The sequence below is a fragment of the Sturnus vulgaris genome, chromosome 3, assembly GCF_052056855.1.
Source record: "Sturnus vulgaris isolate bStuVul1 chromosome 3, bStuVul1.hap1, whole genome shotgun sequence".
NCBI lineage: Eukaryota > Metazoa > Chordata > Aves > Passeriformes > Sturnidae > Sturnus > Sturnus vulgaris.
The window spans coordinates 20,635,259-20,659,693 of NC_142245.1; the positions used below are offsets into that span (position 1 = coordinate 20,635,259).

The window sequence follows — 24,435 nt, forward strand, 5'->3', positions numbered from 1 at the left end:
CATAATACATGTAAAGAAAAATATTTCAAAAGAGGTGTGAAACTATGTCATCGTGATAAAATCAGGCTTTTTGTAATTAAACAGGCTTGAAAAGCTCAGATTCTGTCCAGCATGTGGAGTCAGCATGTAGAGTCTCCCTATTTATTATCCAGCAAGGCAGTGCTGGATCTCTCTCTCATAGGCCAACAGCATGGCTCTTACAATAACATTTGTCTTATGAAAAGAATAGCAACACGACAAGCTCTTTGTCTTCTTTCTGATCAACACATTTAGCAAAAAGCCATGAGAAGATGTTGGTTCCAGTCCATAAGATTACTAAGGGCCCCTGGTAGGCGATGCTGAGTTCCCCAGTAGAAACTAAGGGCACTCAAACAGTGAACATTGGGACTCCTTTTTATGAGGTAACCTTCAAACAAAGTGTCTGAACAACTGTTTACAGAGAGTCTGGCAGCAGCAAGGGGACTACCATTGCTCAGAAGTGCCAGAGGGATGAGAGAATCAGTAATCAATGCTGGGAAAGTCCCAGAGAAGTACAAATATAACTTTGCCTTCCCTTTGGTCTTTATCAGGTCAAGTGTTTCTGAGGATGTAATGCAGCTGTCATTCTGCAAGGTTGTGTTGGGGCTGGGGAGAGAGGGTGGGGGCTGGGGGGGTGAGGCAAATGGGACACAAGAATTTGGCTCATTTCTCTTCCTTTCTGCACAGTCATATCTTTCCAAAGACTCCAGAAACTGCATACCTCAGTTTTGGCAGTGATGTAAGGACTAAAAGTAAGTAATGTGCCAAAAGCAATCTCCTGATGTTAACTATAATTGGTCTTAGACATATTCTGAAGACACAGCTGTGCCTTGGTATCAAAAATAAATATATTTATCCCACTCTTTATCCCAATTGCTACCAAAAGACAGAGTCAAGTGCTGTCAGTGCATACCTGCAATAAAAGGCATTTGTAAAAGTACAAGAAATCATCACTACATGTATCCAATGGTACAAGGAAAATCCATCACCACTGTTGAGCTGAATGACAAGAAGAGTGTTGGCAGGTTTCTGAAGTGTATGGCACTGTGGGACAGGATGGATAGTGTGGATTAAAAGAGCTGGATATTCCCCATCCTGTGGTACCTACAATACCTGAAAGCAAAGTTTCTCTCCATGTTGTTTATGCAGCATGTTCAGGAAAAAAATTATGAAGAATGAGGTAAAAAGCTACAAAGGATAATTTCCACAATTGACACCATGGGTTAAACAGGCGCTGGCAGTTCTTAAGCAAAAGGCTGTTAAGTGAAAAGAGTGTTACACTTAGTGAAATTAACTTCAGTCACCTTCTCTTGGGTTATATATCTTTGTATTGTTAGGGTGATGTATGATCTTAACAACCTGAGTACTTGTAAGCAAGAATGATATTCTAGACTCACCATTTCCATTTTCCCTTCTTTATCTCTTACATTGTTGCAAGAGTGCAAAGCTAATGGAAGAAAAAATCCTAGACTAGATTCTCAGAGTCCATTTTCTCCCACAAAGTAATCAATCCGATTAAGTTTCTTTTCCTACACTGCTTTCTATTTCCATCCACACTGAAGCAGTTGCACTCTATATGGTGGTAAACAAAGGAGCCTTTTTGTAGGAATCTCTTAGAAATGTTTACAGCTACAATATATTCTTCAAATGAGTCTTCCACAAATTACTACATGAAATAAGCATTTTAGGTTCTCTCTGCCATTTCCCTGCTTTGGTTTGCTTCTTTTTACTTTGCCCTACATTTCTGGTTTTAACCTTCCCCATCAGCAACACACCCTTTCTTCCAATACACCCTCAAGCCTATATCCTCAATGAAAAACTTCTCTTGTATTGTTTCTAATAGTTTCTTCCTACTAGATCAACTAATTTCATTTCAAAAAGGAACAAAAGCATTTTCTGTGCCTTGCAGCTTTTGTGCTTGAAAGCTTGTCTACTTCTTCCAACCCCACTGATTGGTCTTAGAAGAGATATTACCTTCACCTATAAACATTGCCTTGCCTTACCTGTAAACACCACCTCACCTTCATGCCCAGCCCATCACAACCACATCAAACACTGTTATCAGAACTGCTGCTGCACAGCTTGTACCTGCAGGAGCTAAATGAAAGCCTTTGTGCAAAAGTTTTCAGTGCACTCAAAATATTAACAGAAGGCAAGGGGAAAAAAGAAAATCCACAGAAGAGAAAGTCAACTGAATTAAACTTCCCCTTTAATCCTGTCTTACTTCCTTCTGGCACCTTACCCAAACACACCCTCTTGAAGAGGTAGAGTGAGTTTGGTCTGACTACAGGCCATGACGTGGAAGGCTAAGGTTTTCCAGTGGGGGAATCCTGGGCATCACCTACTGCATGCAGAGACACAGATCCCATCATTTGCATGAGCAGGAGACAGAGTTTCCACACAGGCAGCCCCACCTCCCTGGCTGAGGAGGAACATCCTAACACCCACATGTGCAAACAGCTGGTGATGCATGGCACGGATGGGTGTGAGCAGGCACTCCTTCACACACAACCTAGAGAAGGCTCCAAGCCAACAAACCCGGGTTCTGGACATGAGGATGGCTGTCCAGGGATATCTGCTTACTCGGTCCTGCTTCCAACAGAGTGGTAATGTAGCACTGCCTGTTATAATAAATGATTACACAGGGAACATAACATATATGATCACATGCTGTGGGGATGAGTTGAATGGGAAGAAGTGTTACCAAAAGGTGATTCACCAGACTTCTAGACCAGTATACAGAGTAATTTTCATTCAGTAGCAATGCTCTAAATTCTAAGAACAACTTCAGGTTTTTTCTACCCCATTTCTGTATGTGATTCCTCCCTTTCACAGGAAAACCACCAACTAAAAAATTTCTTAATCTCCTCTTGACCCATATCTTGTACACTGCCTTCTACCTACCTTTTTCTATGCCCACTGCTAACCTACCTCTCATACACTTTTTTTTTTTCAATTCTGAGGCGTCTTGAAAACACCTGGTGAAAATATGATCTTACAAATACCCATGAAGAGTCTCTAGACGTCACTTACATGCAGCTACTGCCAGCAGATCAAGGTGAAACAACCACATGAATAAATGAATAATGCAGTTAATTGCAAGAAATGGCTCATGAAGAAGCCAGATGCAAACAAAGCATTGCTCTTGTTTGTACAGCTCCATATGTTTAGGAAGCCCAGCCGGGGATCTTGGTGATGACAGCATTCACATGCCACCCTCATCAGGACTGCCAGATTTCTGGCATTTTACAAATCCTGTTGAAATCTACTCTTCATTCTGCTCAGTCATCTGGGGGGGAACCTCTGCTTGGCTGGCAGGGGCTGACCTGCCTGTTATCTTGAAAGTGTATCCCAAATCACCATGACCAGGGCATTCAGAAGTGAAAAATTTTAGTTTTGTCACAAACTGGCTTCAGAAGAATAAGCAGTTTCCAGAACATACTGATTCGTAAATTACTTTTGTCACTTGCTATGCTTATTTTTCAGACTAACTGGAAAGCATTAACAGATATCCTTAAAAAATTTAAGTATCAAGTAGCTGAAATCTTCATTAAAATACTGGAGGATGAAACTGTTTATTTATAGGCACACATGTTTATATCCTCAAACAACCATCACACAGTTCTGAGTATAAAAGTAAGGATAAGGATTATCTTAGTCTGTATTTTATAAACTGTGAAGTACACTCAGAACACTACATAATTCATGATAACAAACAAAGCAGAATGCTTGCAAAATTAGCAGAAACATGATTTCCTTAAAGAATGGGGCATATCTGAAGTTGACATGAGCAGAGCAGCAGCAATCGGCATCAGTGTAATTAAACTGGTTCAAAAACAAACTCTAAAAAAACTCCTAAGCCCAAGACTGTTAGAAGAAACATAATTATTTTGCTCAAAGTTTCCTTCGCCTACTCCCCCGCTCATATATTTAGGCAGCTAAAGCAGGGGATAACTGAATCAACACATTAGTGTATGTATTCTAGACAATAACCACCAACAGCAGACGCCAGAACAGCCTGTCTTTGTGACTCATTACACGGCTAGAAGGAAAAAATTTGACACGAAGATACACTGGTTCTTTCAAACAACCAGAGCTCCAGAACAGCAACTTGTTTAGTTCATTTCAGATTTGGTATTCTGGCCAGTAATTACTTCTAGTCTTCTACTGTCACCACAATTCAGATGCAGAAGAATAGGAAAATTACAATTAAGTATAATTTTCAATGGAATAGTTTTGTCTAATAAATTCACCACCTCCTCAGCAAGCAAACAAACAAAAAACTGAATGTGGTTCAGCAGTGATGATACACAGGCTGATGCATCAATGACATACATTTGCTGCAGCCAAGAAAACCAAGAGTGTTTTACAGCTGGGTTTGAGAATTATGGTCACCAACTCTTTGGAAATATTTCTGGTGACTTACAGTTTCTTAAAACAAGTTGATGAACTTTCCAAACATAGTAATAAGATCATATGGCCACCTAAAAATATCTATCATGTTTCCTGCATTGCCTTGGAACTTGAAATGGTCACTGCTATCAGCCAGTGTGGGTTCTGCAGTCACTGAACAGCAGTAAATAAGGCATTATCTTGTGAAAACCTGTTATCAATCTGTCTTTCCTCTCCATTCATTCTGGACTGTCTGATCTCCTCCCTCCAGATGCTGCTGGCCCCCTGATAACTTCCTTCCTTCCATTCCCTTCTCTGTCATTTCAGACTCCTGTGATGTTCTTGTGTATTACAACATCTTGGCAGGCTCACTACTCTTTCTCTTACTTATCAGTCATTATCCATGATTTCCACTGGAACTTCACGGCCCTTTTAAAAATAATGGAAATAACCTGACACGGACTTGTAAGCTTAAAGTAAATAAGCTCAAACAATGAGATCCAGTGGCAAATGATGTGCTTATTCTGGTTAACACGAGAGCACAGATAAGTTCAGCTATGCACAGCATGGCTAAAAACTGCCATTTAGGATGACCTTTTCTGAACTAGAAGAAACTGCAGGGGACTCTAGCCCAACTCTCTACACTGGAATGACCAGATTCCCAAGGTCTGCATACACAGCTGCTTGGTGCTTCCAAATTCTTACATAGTTTTCACCCTGCTGAAAGATTCACTCACTGCCTGGTTCCATATTTCAAAGGTCTCCTCAGACAGCTCTCAGGGACTTTGGCCAGCTCTTTCTGAAACTAACAGTTAAAAAATGGCCATGCTAATTATCAGTCCTTTCTCATTCCCTGCTTAAATCTGAGGCCTTTGATCCTATTTTGGACATAGGGAAAGGCAAATCCTTGATTCTTGCTGCAAACCTTTCCAGTTTCTTACTCATTATATGTGAAAACATATGGTGCAAAGTGCAAAGCTTCCATATAGTACCTTTTGCCAGATAACTGGGAATCCATTGCCTATCAAAATCTTAGCTGCTTCTAAGTGCAAGAGACCGGCTGTGTACTTTTATAAAAATTGTCAGTGTGAGTTTTCAAGCTCTTCTTGTAGCCACTCCTGCAAAGGAGTAGTTCAGACTCTGCCTTCAGTGCTATGGAGTTAAAAGGGCTTTAGAGTCCCCCTGCTTATCAATGAAGTCTTTCCATTACTTGCAATGGTCTCCGAATCAGGCTCAAACTGAGGGCAGAATCTTTAGAGACTAGTATATGAGATGCAGAGCTCCTGCCAAAATACAAAGAAAGGTATGGAGTACTTGCCAAAGTTTGTAAAAAACCCATGGCTCTCTGATCCATCTGCTCAGAACTTGCCAGACACGTTCTTCATGCAAACTTGCAAATAAAAAGAACATATTGCACACATAACCCAACCTCTTTTATATCTGGATGGGCCACAGCTGCAGAAGGATTCTCTTACAGTGTTGGCTGATGCTCACTTAAAGGTAACAGAAGGTGAAGTGTGAGGTAGGTAAAGAGATGAGCACTGAAGCAGATCAGAAAGGGAGGGGAAGTCAAGTATGCCATGGAATCACTGTGACTGACTCATTGCATCACCCTGCAGTGAGGAGAGGAGCTCTGGGAAGAGAACAGATCCTGGGAAGGGATTTCCTCTCCATTTGCTCCCCAAGCAGGGCCCTCCTCCTGATACTGAAGATACATGTGCAGTGTAAGTTGGGGACAGAGCCCCGAGGCCCTCCAGCCTGATTTATGTTTAACCAGGCAGGAAGACTCTGGATTGTTTAAGCAGTAAATAAGAACGGAGGGTCTGGGGTCCTTCTCCTGGAAGATTCTGAAATATTGAGGGCAATTTCCTGCCATTTGGGAGATTTTAAGATAGCTCCAAAGAAAGATTTCATATAAAATGAAGCAAAACAAAAAAATCCTGTAAACTTATCTAGCCTTTAGCTTTAACTTGCCAAAGGCACATTATGTTTTATTAAAATATCAACATAGGGGAGCCAAAGTCAACAGAAACAGAGTGGGTTCTCCTGTCTTCTAGCCAAATCTCCCAGATCCTGCAGGGTACTCCTGTGTTCATCTCCCCTTTATGCACAAGCCTCCTAAGCCCTTTTCCCTTGGTCCTGTCCCTGACAGCCATATCTCATCTTCATGTGCATTTTACAACAACATTTTGGCATGCAGCTTTCTTTGCTAAATGAGTATTTGGACACAGTACTTCCTCCAAGATGTTGTCTTCTTCCACAAGTCCCTCCTCTTTCTTCCTTGCTTTGTTCCCTATAACTCACAGATCTCCTCGTGGTTTTCTCTTCCCACCACCTAAAGGTTCCCACCCAAACCACTCCCATCCTCCTCCATTTTCTCCCATCATCTATTCTTCACGCAGGCTTCTCTCCAAAAAAGCTTCACATTGTTTCCTACACCTCCCCAGAACAGGAACACCACCACCTTTCCCCCTCCAACAGCCTCTCAAGCACATGGCCACCAAGCCAGCCTGATGTTCCTTAGCCCAGTGACTACCACACCGAGCTGCTTGGTTCAAACTTGCTCGTGCCCCAGTGTAATGTAGGCTTGGCTACCCCAACAAACCCCAGCCCAAAGAGCAGGAACCCAAACCTAGCTGTTGTTTTCAGAGCCATGGCTGGCATTCCCACACCTCCAATAATGTACAGGCACCACAAATGGCAATACAGCCATCTGTGGCCTGCAGTTCTACACATGGCACTGTCCAGCTGGGAAGCACATGCTGGCCCTTGCCAGGAGCTGATGGAAATGTTATATATTTCTTCAAGTTGTCTTCAGTAAGTGCTCTATTCCTGGCAAGAGGTGGCTGCATCCAAGATATGCTCTCAAATTACAGTGAAGATAATGCAGCCATAAATACTTCCCCTCATGCTCAGAGAATATTTGCTAAAGGTACTCTAGACATGGTCTCCAACGTACTGACATCTTTTTGTAGGGCATGCAGTATTTAGAACCAGAAAAAAGGAATTCTAGAACAAGGAGAAAACAGCAATTCAACTGAAATATACTGCGAATTAACTTCCTCTGGTCCTGAGCTTTTGCTGGGGGAAAAAGAAGGAGTTTGGTAGAGTAGAAAGTTATTACATCCACGCTTTATACTGGGTTTGGCACTTCAAAGGACACTGTACATTTGCCATTAAACAAAACCTTGTAACCTTTCAAAATGCAAGAGGCTGGTTTCAGGACAGCAATACATAAATTGTGAGATCCAAATGCACTACTTTAGATGTGGGTCACAGCGATGGCAGTCAATTATAACCAAGTGCCCCAGGTGATATCTGTAATACAGACATCCTGCACCAGCTCACAGCCACAAATCCTGCTTCATGGTATTTTCTTCTGATCAGCCTGAAGGATCTCTGTTGCAGTCAGTGTAAATTGCCTCAGATTTGCACTGTGGAGATTTGGCCCAAATCTATAGTAGCTCACTCTAAACTGAAAAACAAGACAAAACACTGTCTGAATTGAAACTATTTGAACAACTGACTGTGGTTTATATTTAAATCTGACTCATAATGGGGTAATATGTTCCACAGCATCTTCCTCCTCATACCTCAAAACAGAGAGAGAGGCCCTGGAAGAAGTGGGGGCTACCACTGCCTAAGGACAGACAGTTTTTCCTAGACCCCAAGCAAGCTCCACAGGAGCTCTTGACATGGATTGGGCCCTCCCTAACATGGGAAGCCCAAAAGTCTGCTGTCTGCTCCTGTTTGCTTCAAATTCTTCACTTTCAATCTGATGTGTGTCCCCCAGCACTGTTCATTTGCCCCAATCCTTGCTCTGATACATCCTGTGGATATATCTCCCATCCACAGCAGCCTCAGATAATGATAACAATAAAACACAGCACTTCAGCTGCACTTTTTGGGATGCTTTATGATGTGTTAACAAAACATGGCACCGCTTCCACAGGAAGTAATTATTACTTGTTATTGTTTGACTGCCGGTACATAATAAAAATACCTTAAACCCAATACCACAGTACTCACAGTACTCTCTGAAGGATGTCTTTTCACCCTGTAAGGATTTCCACTAGTTCTGCTTTGCAGTGGTACCTATTTGTTTTTTGGAATGCTTATTCATAAAAGACAAGGCTTTTTTTGAAGGGTGCAGGAACTTTATTCATAAATACAGAAGCACCTTAATAAAAGAAAGATGTGATGAAGTCTTCAAAGCAGGCAAGAAAACTGATGAACAAAGACATTCCCATAACAACTGAGCTTTATCTGATCAAATTCCAATAAAGCCTGCATTTGGCATAAGTCTTTAAAAACATAGCAAGGGCCACTGGAGGATCCTAAAACTTGTTTATTTAATATTACTCCTCGTCCCTTCCCCAAAAGCACTTTATCCTCTTAATATTTTCGGAGGTCTTGGTGCATGTTGGGGAGCATTGAGTGAGCATGGCACGGTGGAAGGATGGGAGAAGCGTGCCTTGTCCGAGGTCACGCCGCTTCCTTCCTTCCCTTCAGCTTCCCACTCTCCAACGTGCTGATGATCAGCAGCATAACCATTAGGTTAAGCCTCCCTTTGGGGCAGAAGAAACAACAGAAAAGGTAGTGCCTTTAAAGAATTTAATTGTCTGCAGCTTCACTTAACCAGAGCCAAGAAGAGACAGAAGCTTTCATACCAGCCTTAGAAAAGTAACTTAATTCCTACTTCTCTGAGTTTTATTATTTTCCATCCTAAGACTACTTAATATGTGCAATGCACTTCCCATCTGTGCAGGAACACACAGATGTGACTGACTAATCCTTAAATACCAAGAGAAGTATTCTGGGTGAAAACAGACATTTTCTGCACACAGGGATTACTACTTGCCCATTGGCTTTGTGGATGCATCCAGGGCACTTGCATGAGAATTAATCTCTAGGATTCACTGCCTGGAGAAATCCAGATTGCAGAAAACTTGGCAAGAAGATTCATAACCACTCGCTCCCAGCATAAATACGATGGGGTGCTCTCTGCTCCAGCTCAGCCTCTGAGGTGGGAACAGGGTCCTGCTGCTGTGCAGGGGCTGGGAACAAGGGGCCACAGCCCTGGCTCACCATGCCAAGCAGCCCCAGACTGCCTTCCCGGAGTCAGTGCAAACAAGGGCTGTAGGAAAACACAAAGTCCCCTTCTGATGTGGTTTGGAAAAGGGAGCCAAGTACAGCCTGAGGAAAGCTTAGCTGAAAAGGTGCAGTTTTGCATTTCTTCTTTCATTTTAAGGGGTAGATCTGTAAGGTCAGAGGACCACACAAAGAAAGAATCGGGCGGAGAAACAAAATATTTATATTCTGCTTGCTTATTTTTTCAATTCAGCCTGCACATCTGTCTCTAGCTGTTCCTTAAATAGTCCTTTAGAATAACGTTGTCCCTTCTGCATCAGTGGTATATATGCTACTCCTGAACTGCCACTGGACTAAATCAGAAAGCTCCTGGAGGGCAATCAGAAGATGTGCACATGTTCAGGGACTATCGCAGTGAACCACAAGAGAGCTCTGATTCTCCCCAGAAGGCTTCTGCTTCTCTCCTCCTGCTTGACTGAGAAAGACAAGGGGACAAAAGAACAACCATTCCTTGAAACTGCAGGTATGAGAGGAATTTCAAAAACCCTGATCAAGAAGAACCCCACAACAAAGCAAAACACTAGGCAACCTGAAACTTGGTTGGAGGAGAAAAAACCCCCTAATAATTAAATGTTGCTTATGCAAGATGAAAAACCACACTGTTCCTTCTGGGCACAACAGCCCTGGCAAGCCCAGCATGTATGTCACAAGACAGGAAGCAAAGCTCATGCACAGAGGAGGAGCGGCAGCTGCTCATGCCAACTCCAGCAGCAATCTCCTCTGCAAGGCTCACTCTCCATGCATGGCTTTTCATGCTGGAGTCAGGTATCTGACTAAGAAGATAGTTGCCTCTCCCACTTCCACTGAAAAGAGGACCTTCCTCACTCTCCCCTTTTACCTCTCACGTGTGTACCATGTTCACCACTAGACAACGCTATCTGCATTCTCAATATATCAATAGACAGCCCCGAAGCTCCAGCACACTGGGGCACCAATGCCTCCTTATCCATCCTTCTTCACCTTCATCTGCATAGATTTTCTTCTTTCTAATCTCTAGAATTAATACAGTAAGTTTTAGAATGCTTTCTATAGTACTGTTCTACAATACACCATAGAATATCTCAAGTTGGAAGGGACCCAAAATCATCTTGGGTCCCTTGTCTCCAATTTCTCCCTGCTTTTGCTTTTCCTGTTAAGCACAACATCCTAACCTCATGTGCTGTGATGGAGATCAGTTGCAGCAACATTTAGGGACTCTCGTGCTCCTGGCAGAAGATCCCATGTAGCTCAGAGTGCCCACCACAGAGCTGTAATACCCCCATACCAGGTTTTAGGAAGAGCTGCATACAAGATTGCAAGAAATAAACATGACCAAAGGGAAATGATCCAGAGACAGCTTGCCTCTCTGCAAGCAAGGAACAAAGTAACATGCCTAAAATATGCCTGGCACAAACACACAGGGCATGCTGCCTTTGGCTTGCCTGTTACTTGGTGGAGAAAAGATCTAATCCTACAATAACCTGCACTCATTACTCACCTAACACTTCACTTAGTTTGCTCCACCCAGCCTAAAAAAGAAACTGCCTTACTCACCAGCCATATATTTATCCAGGGACCCAAGTACCTGCCCTGGATGCAGGCGTAGTCATTTCCATGGGCACAGGCATGCTGGAGTCAGGCTCTTTCAAGTAAGCCCCAGCTGTTTCTCATCACAAGGCAAAATCCCAGCCAAGCAAAGGCCCTTTCTTCCATACCTCTTCTGAACTCTTTGTGTCCCATGTTCCTCAAACACAGAAAGGCAATGAACTGAGCTCAGGCAACCACAGCTGTATTTTTTTCAGGTGGCTGACTAACAGCACTCAAAAGTTGAACAACAGAAAGCCCAGAGATGCCATCAACTCCTTTTAGGATGTCTGAACAGTGAGGTCAAGCTAGAATATACAATTGTTTCAGCAGGCTGCTGTGGCAGCATCACTGGGACACTGGGACACAGTGTATTTCTCTGGGATGGCTGTTCTATATAAGCAACACCGGCGATTCTCAAGAGAGGTTCTTAGCTTTCCCTTTTAAAAAGTAAAAGTATTTGCTCAATTTTTCTGCCATTCTTGGAAAGGATGGCAGTCAGGTTGCAGCCCCCAGTGATCACCTGTGGACCTGAACCACATTCAAATGTGAATTATGCTTTTCCTGCATTTAAACAACATCTAAACAGACCAACACACTTCTCCTGTTGTCAGCCCCCATGACTGGATTTTACTGTCACTTCAGCAAGCCCATGAACATAAACTGCCCCCTGTCTCTGCTTCAACTTTAGCTTCCACTTGACCAGACCAGGCAGGAAAAGGTGAACATTCAAAGCGAGGGAGAACACTCAAATTTGCACCCACTGGATCCAAGTTGGACTCTACAGTGCTGCAACCCCAGGACAGTGCCCAAGCACAGATAATGCAGGCAGCAAAAACAGAGCTAAAGAGGGTCTCCATATACTTATACAAAGTGGTGTCCTATCCATCAGGGTTTCCAGCAGAACATGACACAGGTTGCTGGAACAGCCATGAGTTTTACTCAGTATAAAACTTCTGGGAGCTGGGCCCCTTTTAGTTGCTGTGTTTCTCAGAGAGGAGAACTATGCTTTAGATGAAATATGCTCTAGACAGTATTTGCACAAATGCACAAACTCTACGTTAAATGAGGTTAAAGGCTCTGAAGTCCTTAAAGATTAAATGACATAAATCTTATCAACACTGGAGTGAAAGAGTCATGGGGCATTTTCTTACTCACTGCACAATCCCTGAGTTGTCCACTCCCTTGCCTCAAACACTGGACTACTATACAAAAGCCAGATTTGAAACTCCTAAGCTTTGCAAATTCAGTTTTAATTCCATTTCTACAAGGAAGGCTTAAAAAGCTTCTCCTGAACATGGGCCAGAGAGAGGAATTTGACCTCTATGTAAACCACAGTTCAGGTCAGGTGTTGGGAGACAGAGATCCTGGAAATAACCTTTTTTGATGTCTTGTTCTCTTACTTCTTTTTTAATATGCTGTGAAACAGAATCACAGAGTCACTAAGGCTGGGAAAGACCTCCAAGATCATGGAGTCCAACCTTTGACCAAACACCACCACGTCAACTGGACCATGGCACTAAGTGCCATGTCCAGCCATTTCTTGAACTCTTCCATGGATGGTGACTCCACCACCTCCCTGAGCAGCCTGTTCCAATACTTGTGAAGCCTTTCAGTGAAGGAATTCTTCCTCACGTCCAACCTGAACCTCCCGTGCTGCGGCTCAAGACCATTTCCTCTTGTCCTGCTGCTGCTTGCACAGGAGAAGCCAATCCCCACCTGGCCACAGCCTCCTTTCAGGGAGTTGTAGAGTGATAAGGTCACCCTGAGCCTCCTTTTCTCCAGACTAAACACTCCCAGATCCCTCAGCCACTCCTCATAGGACTCTCTCTCTAAACCCTTGCCCATTTTTGCTGTCCTTCTCTGGACATGTTCCAGCACCTCAATGTCTTTCTTGCAGTGGGGGGGCCCAAAACTGGACACAGGATTTGAGATGAGACCTCACCAGGGCTGAATAGAGAGGGAAAATCATTGTCCTGGTCCTGCTAGCCACACTATTGCTGATACACTCCAGGATGCCACTGGCCCTCTGGGCCACCTGGGCAAACTGCTTACTCAAAACTCTGGAGTCCTGAGCCTTAATTGCTAGAAAAAGTTTGCACATTTCAGCTTCGTATGATTTCGAGTGAAGTCCTTCCTAGGGAAGGCACTGAAATATGAGGCAGCTTTGGAGAGATGCCTTAGGTTGCAATACAGGATGTGACCAAAAGTATGTATTCTATCACCATCTGTTAAAACCAGGTGGGGCAGTATTTATCTTTCCACAACCCATCCTTCCTCCAGGGAAATATCTTCTGTTAATGGGCCACTGAGTCCCACTGCATGACTGATAAAATTACATCATCCCATTGGAAGATGCTCCACCCATGGGGAGGAGCCAAGCATTTCCCACCTAGATAAAATCTGAGATTTGGAACACCAAGGCAGCCTTTTTTCCAGAGGATTCTGGAGGAAAACCAGACCCTTCCACATCATCACTGGACCTTTGGAGGAAAACTGCACCCTTCTACAAGATCACTGCTTCAACAGAACCACATCTGCCACTTCAGAAGAACTGTAGCCACCATTTAATGGGACTGCTACCAACACCCTGACTGACTGATGGGGTGTCAGGCTGTATTCTGACTCTGTCAGTGTTTTGGGTTTGCTCTTTGTAAGGCTGTATTTCTATTTTAGTTTTTCCTAGTAAAGAACTGTTAACTCCTATTCCCATATCTTTGCCTGAGAGTCCCTTAATTTCAAAATTATAAAAATTTGGAGGGAGGGGGTTGACATTTTCCATTCCAAGAGAGGCTCCAGCCTTTCTTAGCAGACACCTGTCTTTCAAACCAAGACAAGAGAGGAGACCCAGCTGCTTCTCCCCACGGTTTGCTCTGCCTGCTAGGTGGGTTTGCAGCAGCCAGGTGGGGAGCTGAGGTGTGTGAGGTGCCTCCATACCTGGTACAGCTCTATCCTCTGCTCTGAGACGCGGGCCTTGGTGTTCTGCAGGCGGAAGACCCTGAACTCAGCCTTCACCAGGTTGGAGGCGTTCTTCTCCATGGCCGAGACGTCGAACCTGACGATTCGGAAGTAAAGGCTGTAATAGTTCGGCGGGATGGCGTCTGCAAGAAAGCAGTGGGGTTTCATGACTCCTCTTGATGACAAAATACGTTGTTCCTTCAAACATTCTAATACAAGACAGCCTCAGTCAGGGAAATATCTGAAGCGTGGCTCAGTTTACAATGGTCAATTTAGTACTATTAACGATTTAATAAAAATTAAGAAAATCTACCCCGTGTGTTTTTTATAAGATTGCCATATTAATAGAGATTAACAATTACTTTCAACTCTATTTCAGGTCATGCATTTAAACCTCTCCTCTTTCAACCTACTGGGGGAAAACCCTGAATATTTATGAATTGAGAAAAAAACATAGCAGATGATATATGGTAAATGCCTTCAGGCTTACAGAGTGTTCACAAAGATCTGCTAAGACAACAAATAACAGCAGCTCATCTGATCTACATGTTCTCTGAAACCCACTTCCCCCCAGAATACGGGCCATGAATTAGCCAGCTTCAGATTTTATTCCATACCTAGTTATTAAAGGATATTTTTGGAACAAAATAATCATTCTGATTATAGTGATGAGGGCTGGGAGAGAAAAGGAAAAACAAAGGGAAAAGGCAAGCAGACAGTAGAAACTGTAAAAAGGATTACATGAATTTTGACCACTTGGAAGCAGTTAAAAGTCATAAAAATAACCACCCTTTACTATATATTGGGGAAAAGCAGAAAAAAACCAGAAAAATGGTCTCAAGTCTTCAACAGCAGCGTTATACATCTCAGTTTAGGTTTCAAAACAACGTTTCTTCTTTTCCCAGTGGTAAACTCTGACTAAGGGTAAGCAGCAAGGCAGTTTTGCACAAACCAGGTAACCCTAAGGGGTTCAGTCATCATCTCAGGCCCTTCCACACTGTCCAGAGCAGCAGCACCAGGAGAAATTTGTCTGTAGCACTCCTGCCTGACACCCAAACTTGTCAGAGAGGAAACAGGGGAAGAGGGTGGAAGGAGACAAGCTCACAATCCTCAGAGAGAAGATGAAATGCCTGAAAAAAATCTCTATTCAAATCGAGGGAACCGTTTCTTCTTCTCTTACAGTGTGAAAACTGAAGTGGATAAATTAAAAAAAAAAAAAAAAAGGAAGAAGGAAAATTTTATTTGGGGAGACATTTTCAGCTGAGGAAGTGCAGGTGTTCTCACAGTTACACATTTAATGACCCACTTGTTGGAGCTCTTTGGTAAGTTCAAACTGACTACTTAATAAATGTAGCTATGAGAAAATCTTTGAGGATAAAGAAATAATCTCAGCCTCAACTGTAGATGCATTATAAGTGAGAGATGACAAGTTCTCAAAACATTTCAAAACAATCCTCTGAAAGAGTACGCCCCAAAGAAGACCCTCAGTATGATCAAACAGGTACAACTACGAACAGGAAGCCCCAGACTTCCTTATGATTCCATTTAATTAACAAAAAAAAAAAAAGAGTTCTCAGATTTTCACATCTGCAGTGCTTGAAGATTACCCCCCAGGCATCATAATCACTGTTCTTGGCTTCCACGCTTATTGACAGGAAACTGCTACAATCTCACAGTGAGAACTCAAAGGCAAACGGATGCAAATTACTCCCACACCAAAGCTGCTCCTCACTCCCATCAGCAACACATCACTGCTGGAGTCTCCCAAAATACCAAAGGAAGGGCCGCTGAGAAATGCTTAACTGTGTGCAATTATGATGCTGATACATTTTTCAAATTCTTATAAAAGCTACTTGGTTTGGAGATTACATCCTCCTTCAAGAGAGAAACACTATCTTCAGTTTATTTTTCTTGCTGTAGGAAACTCAGAGACTACTACTTGTTCTTCAGCCAAACCTAATCCTACTAGGAATATAATTTGGCATAATAATATGTATATATGAGATTGATGCTTCCAGGATGAGTTGTAAGTTGTCCTTTCCTGTCATTTGTTTGAGGCATCACCCTACCATTTTGTTCACTGTGGACAAGCCAAACTAGCAGCCATTCACTTGCCCTGGCACAGACAAACCCTGTTCATCTTGACTTTATTTTAGATCGAAAAGCCCTATTTAACTGTCAGTTTGGTTTATATTTAGCTTCTTATTCCTAGAACTTTCTTGTGCTATATTTGTAGGCCTTCTCTCCAGTTCTTTGTTTTAGGTACTGTATATAACAAATCTCTGAATATATATCTGAGTGGATATTCCTGAGCCATTCCTGCATTTGTATTTTTTTTCTCTCTTTCATATATAAGGAAGACAGAGAATGAATATTCTTCTAGTGTGCCCGTTGTTGTGTTTGCATATGTGCATTTGTATATGCTCCAAACAAGTATTTTCCTTCCATTGGAAGGCAGACATGGGACAACTCTATCAGTCAGCATGAATTCTTATCTTAAAGAAGCTTCATCTCTCTTATAAGACAGTTTCACATCTTTATGTGCAAAATCTCACATAAGAAATTTGATTTCTTTACTCTATCATTCATGACAGTATCCACAGGAAGTCAACTGAGGAAAAGGCATTATTCATGGGCTGATGAAAAAAAGAAGGAATGGCTGACTGCACAATTGGGGTTTATGTGAAAATTAATCAACATGAAGTCTGAGAAATGAGACTTGCAACTCTCTTTAAAGGAACTCTAAGAACCCTATGGAGTCTACAAGGTTTTGGATTAGCCTTTAAGTGATCTCAGATGCTGCAATTTATCTCTCTTTGTGACTCCACCTTAACCTGACAGTTGTATCAATTCAGATGCAGTGAGATACCCCTGCACTCCCCTCTGGTTTTGGCTGGCCCCATGACTCCAGCAGACACCAGGATGACTCTGACCAAGCTTGTCTGCAAACACAGTTACCCTGCTGCAGACTAGACTTCTGAAGTATTCTTTGAACTATTATCATTAATGAGTGGAATTAAATCAATATGTTTCCTGTAGCTAGGAAAACACAGATTTCTTTTGTTTTGGTGGGAGAGAGAATAGTAAATGCAATGAAAGGTTCCATTTTTATCATTTTTAAATTACTCATTAAATCAACCCCCAAAAAAACCTGAAGACTTCCAGCTGTAATAATCACAATCACAACCATCACAGTCGAGACGAGTTGCACAACACAGCTGGAGAAGGCGAAGGCAGCATCCATCCTCCTCCTCTCTTTAGGCTGCTAAACACTAAGCATCACAAGTTTACTCTTTTGCTTTTTGGGTTTGCTTTTTTTTTTTTTTTCTGTCTTGAACAAGCTAAAACTTCATCAGCTGCTTTACATGGGGAAGTCCGACCTGCCAGGTTAAAATGTACTCTGGTATGTGAGTGATTAAGTGCATAAGGACACTGTGGTTTCTTCTGCCTCTTACTGACTTTGTTCCATGTCCAGCATCCTCCAGGCTTCTGTGCCAGCAACCTGGACAGCAAGCAGCCCTGCTCTGATGAAGCAGAAAAGCACCAACGGGAGGGGTGCAGGAGACCCATCCCAACACAGTCTTCAGTGTTGCTCCAGGCTGGAACACTGTCACTGGGAGAGACTGAACACATTCTCTGACCAGCCATCCAAAACAGCACACAGGCCCCCCAGGAGCACCTGGGAGGAGAGCAAGGTGTAGCCAAGAACCCTGAAAGCAGGGATAGGAAGTTTGTTTTACGCTGAAGATATTCCCCAAATGAGGAATAACCTGCATAAAAGGATGACACTTCTGCCTTGCGCAGTTGTGTTTGATGAACTAAGCCCTGCATTTCCACAGCTTTCCTCACAAGTACTGCATGTACTGACATTTCAGGAGAAACAAAACACTCTGTTTGACACAGCTCTTCTGAGAGCTGAGCTTTCATTCTGGCGAGGAAAAAGACCTAAATTCAATTGTATCCAAATGAGGCTTTTTTTTCCCTCTGAATTTTCATTTCTGCTATTGAAACAAAAAGAAATCAATTACATGCACAGCCCAAGTTAGAAAATGTAAACAACTTTTCTTTTCTCGTTGGAAGAGGCCAGACAGGCCGCCTTCACACATACACCCACACTGGAAAGGCTGAGAGCTTCAATCTAATCCTTCCATCAGGGGCTTGTAATAAATGCTCCAAAGATTTATTTTTATTCCCTTTTGTGTTTATTAAACTTTGGAGGGTTTCTTTTCCTTTTTCTTTTCTTTCTGGTGCTTTGCCCATTCTTTATTATGGCAGCTACAAAACACGGAGTGCCCTTTTCTTCTCGCTCTCTTTTTTTTTTCCCTCCTCATCTTTCTAACTGCACTACATGAATGACCATGTAGTAGGCTTTGAAGCAGCACATGCAAATATTTATAAGAGTAGCTTGATTGTTATTAAATGCAGTTGTTATGCTTTCCACGTTCTGGCAAGCTTCCCTAACCTCTCTAACTATTAGGACCATTTAGGCTGTTTAGATTTCAGCTCACTGATAGCAAATTCTATGGTTTTTTTTTCCTTAACAAGCAGCATAACGTGACATCGTTTCTCGCTGTGTGTGAATTTCTCTCCCTGCTCAGCTTTGGGGTCCCTGCCAGGAGCTGGGTCAGGCTGCCTCCAAAGACACGGTAAGTGAAGCAGCATGAGCTGGAAGGATGAACATCTTGTCAGCTGTGACAGCACCTCTTTCCAGCAGGATCCCATCCTTCCTGTCAGGCACACTTGGGTCACAAATCCTCTCCTCTTTTCCAGGGAAAGCCTCTCCAAGAAATTAGAAGCTTGTTTAATGCATCTGGGCTCCCAAAGCCCATAATAATCACTCTGCTCACCCCTCCCGACCCTGATGTGACTTCAAAATCCTGCTGGAAACTGCCTCTCTGCAATCAAAGGGGACCTAATGATGGAAGCCATAGGTCATACCCAGGAATTGGGACTGGCCCCCAAGGGTAAATCCCACCATGACATTAAGCTCTGAGCACATCCATCAGCTGATCAGTGCTCTTGGACTGAACACTCGTGCCATTCCTCCTCAGGCACAGCTTCCAGGCTTCACGCAGCAAGGCTTCAAAGTAGACACTATAAAAGTAGTGTAAGAGACTCACTCCAGTATTCCAGTTTTTATCTACAAAGTTAACACTGAGGTACTACCTCTATCTGTCATCAACCATTTGCTACTGAGGAGGGACTGTGCACTGAAGTCAGAAAAAGCCCACTGGGAACACAGTAGGTTGAGAAAGAAGAAATACCCAATTACCAGATTTTGTCACATATTTTTCACTGTTGAACCACTTGCTATTCCTCTTCTGAAACACATTTAAGATCTACGACAATATATGAAAAGTAAACAACCCCAGGACATTCCAAATTTAAAACCAGGCACAATGAGGCAAGGAGGGAATTTTCAGGGGACACATTTATGAAATTATGTGTTCCTTATTAAAAACCTGACAAGAGCCTTCTGGTTCTGCTACTACTTCCTCATTGCTTCACCAAGCTTGAATCAAAAGATGACTAGCCAAAGCAATGATCTCAACAGCAAACAGATCTGGTAGTCAGGTTTCCAGTTACCCAAATAATTCATTCCCTCAAGGTACTCCTATTGCTCTGGAGTTTGATGGACTCTGACAACACTTTTACATAATTGTCCCCTGTACTTTCAAATTCTGTAATGGTGAAAAACATCCTGCAGTCATCTTTGGGTCAAAATGCAACTGGCTTAGTAAGGATACTGAGACATTGTAATTATCCTCTGGAGAATCACAGGATTAAATTTAAGTTTAGGTTTAAAGTTCTCACAAAGACAAGTAGCAAAATAAACTCAAGTAATTGTTAGTGGTGTAGTAAAGCTGCTGCATAGGATTCTTTTACAAAACAGGTTTAAGTCCTGGCTTTGTGGGTCACCATAAAGATGCAAAGAGAAAGGCATCTTATTACATGCTCCCTTAATTCCTTCCGCTTCATCCCTATTAGGACATTGGAGCTGGATGTGAGTCTTAAAGTGGGCAACAAACCTTGCCTTGAAAAGCTACCATTGCTGTTTTAAGGCTGTAATAGGTCAACACATTTTAAATTTTTTTTTGTTTGTTTGGGTTTTTTTGTTCTTTTGTTTTGGTAGTTGTTCTCCCTGGGCTGGGTCAAATCATGTTGCAAGTTTAACCTCAACTGTGTTTAAATGCTGCAGCTGACACTGACTGCTTTGGATGTTAATTGTGTATGCAGACCACTGCAAGAAGGGCTGTAATTTTGCTGTGTCACTGAATTGTCTGATTTAAGTGAATCTTATCAGACAGCCCTCATTTAGATCTTATTTTTCACTGGACCTTCTCTCTCTGCCACCCTTTCACAATTATTTTCAAGCTACTAGTCTTTGTACACTCAGTCCAAAACAGAATTTAGAATAAAAAAAATCATACTACTGACCAAAAGCAAAGACAAAGTCTCCAGGATGCTGTGAATGACAGGGAGGCACTGCTGCCTCACACACTCCTGCTGCAAGGGGAAGGAGAGCTTAGGTGGGTGCAGCCTGCCACAGAAAAAAACCTGTCCCCATCTGCTCATTGCAGGGAAGATTAGAAAGTATGAATGTGTTTCAGCAATGGGAGAAAAACACTTAAGGAAAACATACATAGTCCTCCCAGACAAAGCTACACAATTTGCTTTGTAGGAAATGGGTTGTGTGGGATGTCTGGAGCAAAAAGGTAACACCTGTGGAACACACAGGAAGACACCTGGAACTAAGGACTACAGACTGCATGTGTGAGTTTACATCTTCAGATGCATGGCAAGGCAAACCAGCACAGAGATTGCAATATCTTGTAACTACTTCACCACCACAGAGTAGACCTGAAGCAACTGCAAGACAATCCTGGTCCTTAGCAAAGTCTCCTGTTCTGAAAGTGTGTCCTGTTGAGTGAATTCCTTCAGGAAAGTGCACTTTTCTTCTGCAGCTCTGAAGAAAGCAAGGGCTGCCCAGAAGACCACTTCTGCTATAAAACAAATACTCTCCGAGTATTAACTTCTAGAAGAATCTGACTGAACACAGCCTCTCAAATCAACTGCCTGGATCCAAACTTCTGAGGCTGGAGGACAATCAAAAGCTTGTTGAAATCACAGAAACCTCTGGCTAAGATGAAAGGGGAAACTGTCTGGTCCCTTTCAGGAACACAAAACCAGAACTCCAACCCAAGCACACTTGGTGCGACCACTCCCAAATACTCTTTATTTCTTAAAAAGGAGCATGGAATCCCTCCTAGGGCACAGAACCTCTGGAGACAAAGTAGCACAGATAGTACTGCTCCATACCTGATATTTCTATTCCCTGTTTGGAGCAGATGGAAAGGAGTAAACCAGCACTTCACATAACAACACCTACACGGTGCCCAACAGACACTTTCTGCCCCTGCCTTTATGACTGCTTGAATGTGAATTTCCCAAAGAGAAATTCCACCATGTGAACTCACCAGACCCTCCTCTCTTTGCCTGCCTTCAAAGCTTTCCAGGCTGTTGGCTTGTTTTCCCTCATCCAACCTGAAACACAGGGGCTGGGTAATGCAAACAACACTGACAAATCACATGAGAGCTCTTCTCAGCTGTTCTAAATTTTGAGCCGTTTGAGCAATGCTTAATTGGGGTAACTTAATTACTTGGGATTATTTTGGAGAGCAGCAATTGCTGAGTTTTCCATTCTAGACCATCTTTCACAAAGATAAATCTCCAGGCATTTTAGGAAGTCTGAAAGGTCTGACCTCAATTCTCCTCTTCTCAAAGTCCTCTTTACACATCACCTGTCATGCGAAGCAGCCAGAGAGGGAATGTAAACACAAACCCTACTACTATCTTTGTTTCTTAACAAAGGAGTCTTAATCTTGCAGCAGGTCAAAACATACAGGGTAAAGGTACAGCACAACAGCTCACTCTCTCACACATAAACCCCCTCTAATCTCACTGCTGTGTATGCAACACTGCAATTTTAATAGTGAGAAAGAAAAACACATCTTCAGATGTGTCCCTCACTCCTGCACTGATGCCAGCACAGCAAGGCCATGACCATGCATTCCCAAGAGAAGCTGATCCTTTTCTCCAGGGAGGTGCATGATAAGCTAACAGGAAAGCTGCTGTGTCTGTCAAAAGACATTAGAACAAGTTATAAAGATACCAAAGCTTCTCCAAATCCTGAGTAAAGTTTTGGTCCCACTGAAGTCACCGACCAAACATTCCCAGCACTTTGAAAAGGGCCAGGAATTTACCTCCACAACTGCAAGCACAGAGAAGATTTTCAGTACAAGGAAACTGTCTTCAGCCTCTCTGTGAATTTATCTGCCAACAAAAGGCCTTTCAGCAGTTATTTTGTGAACATTCAGGGAAGAAGAACTCCTTTCAAATCCCCATCAGGATCCTTTGAATGAAATCCCAGGTTATCATGTATCACCACTGAAATCAAATATGTAATAGATGTGTGTTGTGTTTGGAAACGTCTCAGGTATGTACTTCGCTATTCTACTTACACTGGAATGTAAGAAAAATACTCCTAGTGTCTTTCATCTCTCTCCATGAAAGGCTGCTCCTCTTTCAGCTAGTAATCATAAGGAGGAATTGCAAGTACAAGTGCCTATCTCATCTTAAAAGAAAAAAAAAAAAAAAGGTGGGGCAAAAAGAAAAAGCTCACCAGGGAACACAAGCCTTTCTCACAGGCAGAGTAAGACTTGACTTGCTGGCACAGTTCAGCTGAGGTTATATGGCTGCAGTGACCTCAGTGAGTGAAAACAGAGCAAACCAACCTTCCCCCATTCACAAGACTGACCAGCCTTCCCTGTAACAAAGACCCTTTTCCTCTTCCATTTCCAATCTCCTGCTTGCATGCTGCTGAAGTGATACCTTCTGCAACCAGAGACCTCTCCACTGGCTGAGGAGGCAGACAAGATGACGAGCCCAGCTGCACTGCTGTGTCCCCACTGCTTCACACAGACATTGGGATGATGACTGCAGTGCCTGAAACCCCCCAAGCAGCCATCAATGCTTCAACCTACCCAAACCCAAGCCACATGGAAGAGTTTTGATCTAAGAAAAAAAATTTACCTTCTCAATGACAGATTAGATGTAAGGTTCGATTTATGTATGTGTTTGAGAAAGTCTATATATGTTTATTTTTTCTCTAATCCTTCCTCTTCCTGACACCTTTCCGATGAATTTCACTTGCACTCACAGCACAGCCAGCAGGATTCAGACTGGCTTCACCATGTTACCACAGTGCCATTTTACTAATGAACTATTTCTTAAAAATATGCTTTATTCAGACATACTTTTACTGAATCCCTCAGATTCACACAAAAAATCACTTCTGTTATAAATCTATCTTCCCTGTCAGCGAGAGGAGCTTGGCATGCCTGCACACAGCTCTGCACACTCCGCATCTCTCCCTCCTCTCAGCTCCAGGATTTCCACGGGCACGAGGCCAAGGCATCCTGCTGCCCTGGGGGGACATGCCATCCCAGGTAAGGTGAGAAAGCTGCCTTCCCTCAGCAGCACCCACGGCAGAGAAGTCAACCGGCCCACAGGGTCAGGATGCTGACAAGAGCCACGGGACATTGATCCTACAGGGCCAGCCCAGAGCTGGGGACCAGGGTGGTCTTTTGGGGACCCCCAAAAGCAGTTCCAGTGAGGAGGATGGTGTTTAAGCCTGATCCTTGGAGAGAAGCACAGGCATATCCTCTCACTGGTAGAAAGCAGGGTTTACAGGGCTGACCTCTGTAAGGAGAGGGACTCAGCACTCCCTTTAAGGCGAGCTGTGGTTACCCAAAGTCTGTCTCTGTCTGTAAAATGAGGCTGCTGCACTGACAGCAAACACGCTCCTCACAGGCTCCAACCTGCGCCTTTAGTGCTGGATGACTTGAGCTGCCTTTTAAGCCTGTGAATGCCATCTCCATTTTAATCTTCTGCATAGAAGGGCTTCTAATCACGAGCTTTGTTACGAAATCCATGAGGATGGCAGGAAATCTCTTGGATAGGTCCTAAGGATTATATTGTGCCAGGGCAATGCAACTATACAAAAATCTACTTTACAAAAAATGTACCGCTGCAGAACAAAGCTGCAGTGGTGAGAAAAAAAAACAGAACTGGAAAACATTCTGAATTATTTAAAGAACTAAGAAAACTTTCCCCAAATCCAATTTTCTCCAACAGTGTCACAACAACCACAAAGCCGTCATACATGACAAACTCAGTGTGTTGAAATCAAGGAAATGGCAGCAAAAAGACATTCTCAGGCCATTTCACAATTCAGTTTAAGCTGCTGTGTTTGTGTGCCTCTCTACCTTAGCACAGAATAATCCAAATATC

The 24,435-nt window shown here is 42.9% G+C and overlaps 1 protein-coding gene across 1 annotated transcript in view; it reads right to left on the bottom strand.

Moving 5' to 3' along the window:
• Positions 1-24,435, bottom strand: part of TGFB2 (transforming growth factor beta 2) — a 58,630-nt gene that overhangs the window by 7,313 nt on the left and 26,882 nt on the right. The window contains exon 2 of the mRNA XM_014876916.2: positions 14,062-14,225. Coding sequence (XP_014732402.1) covers positions 14,062-14,225 — 164 coding nt within the window. The remainder of the gene's footprint in view (positions 1-14,061; positions 14,226-24,435) is intronic.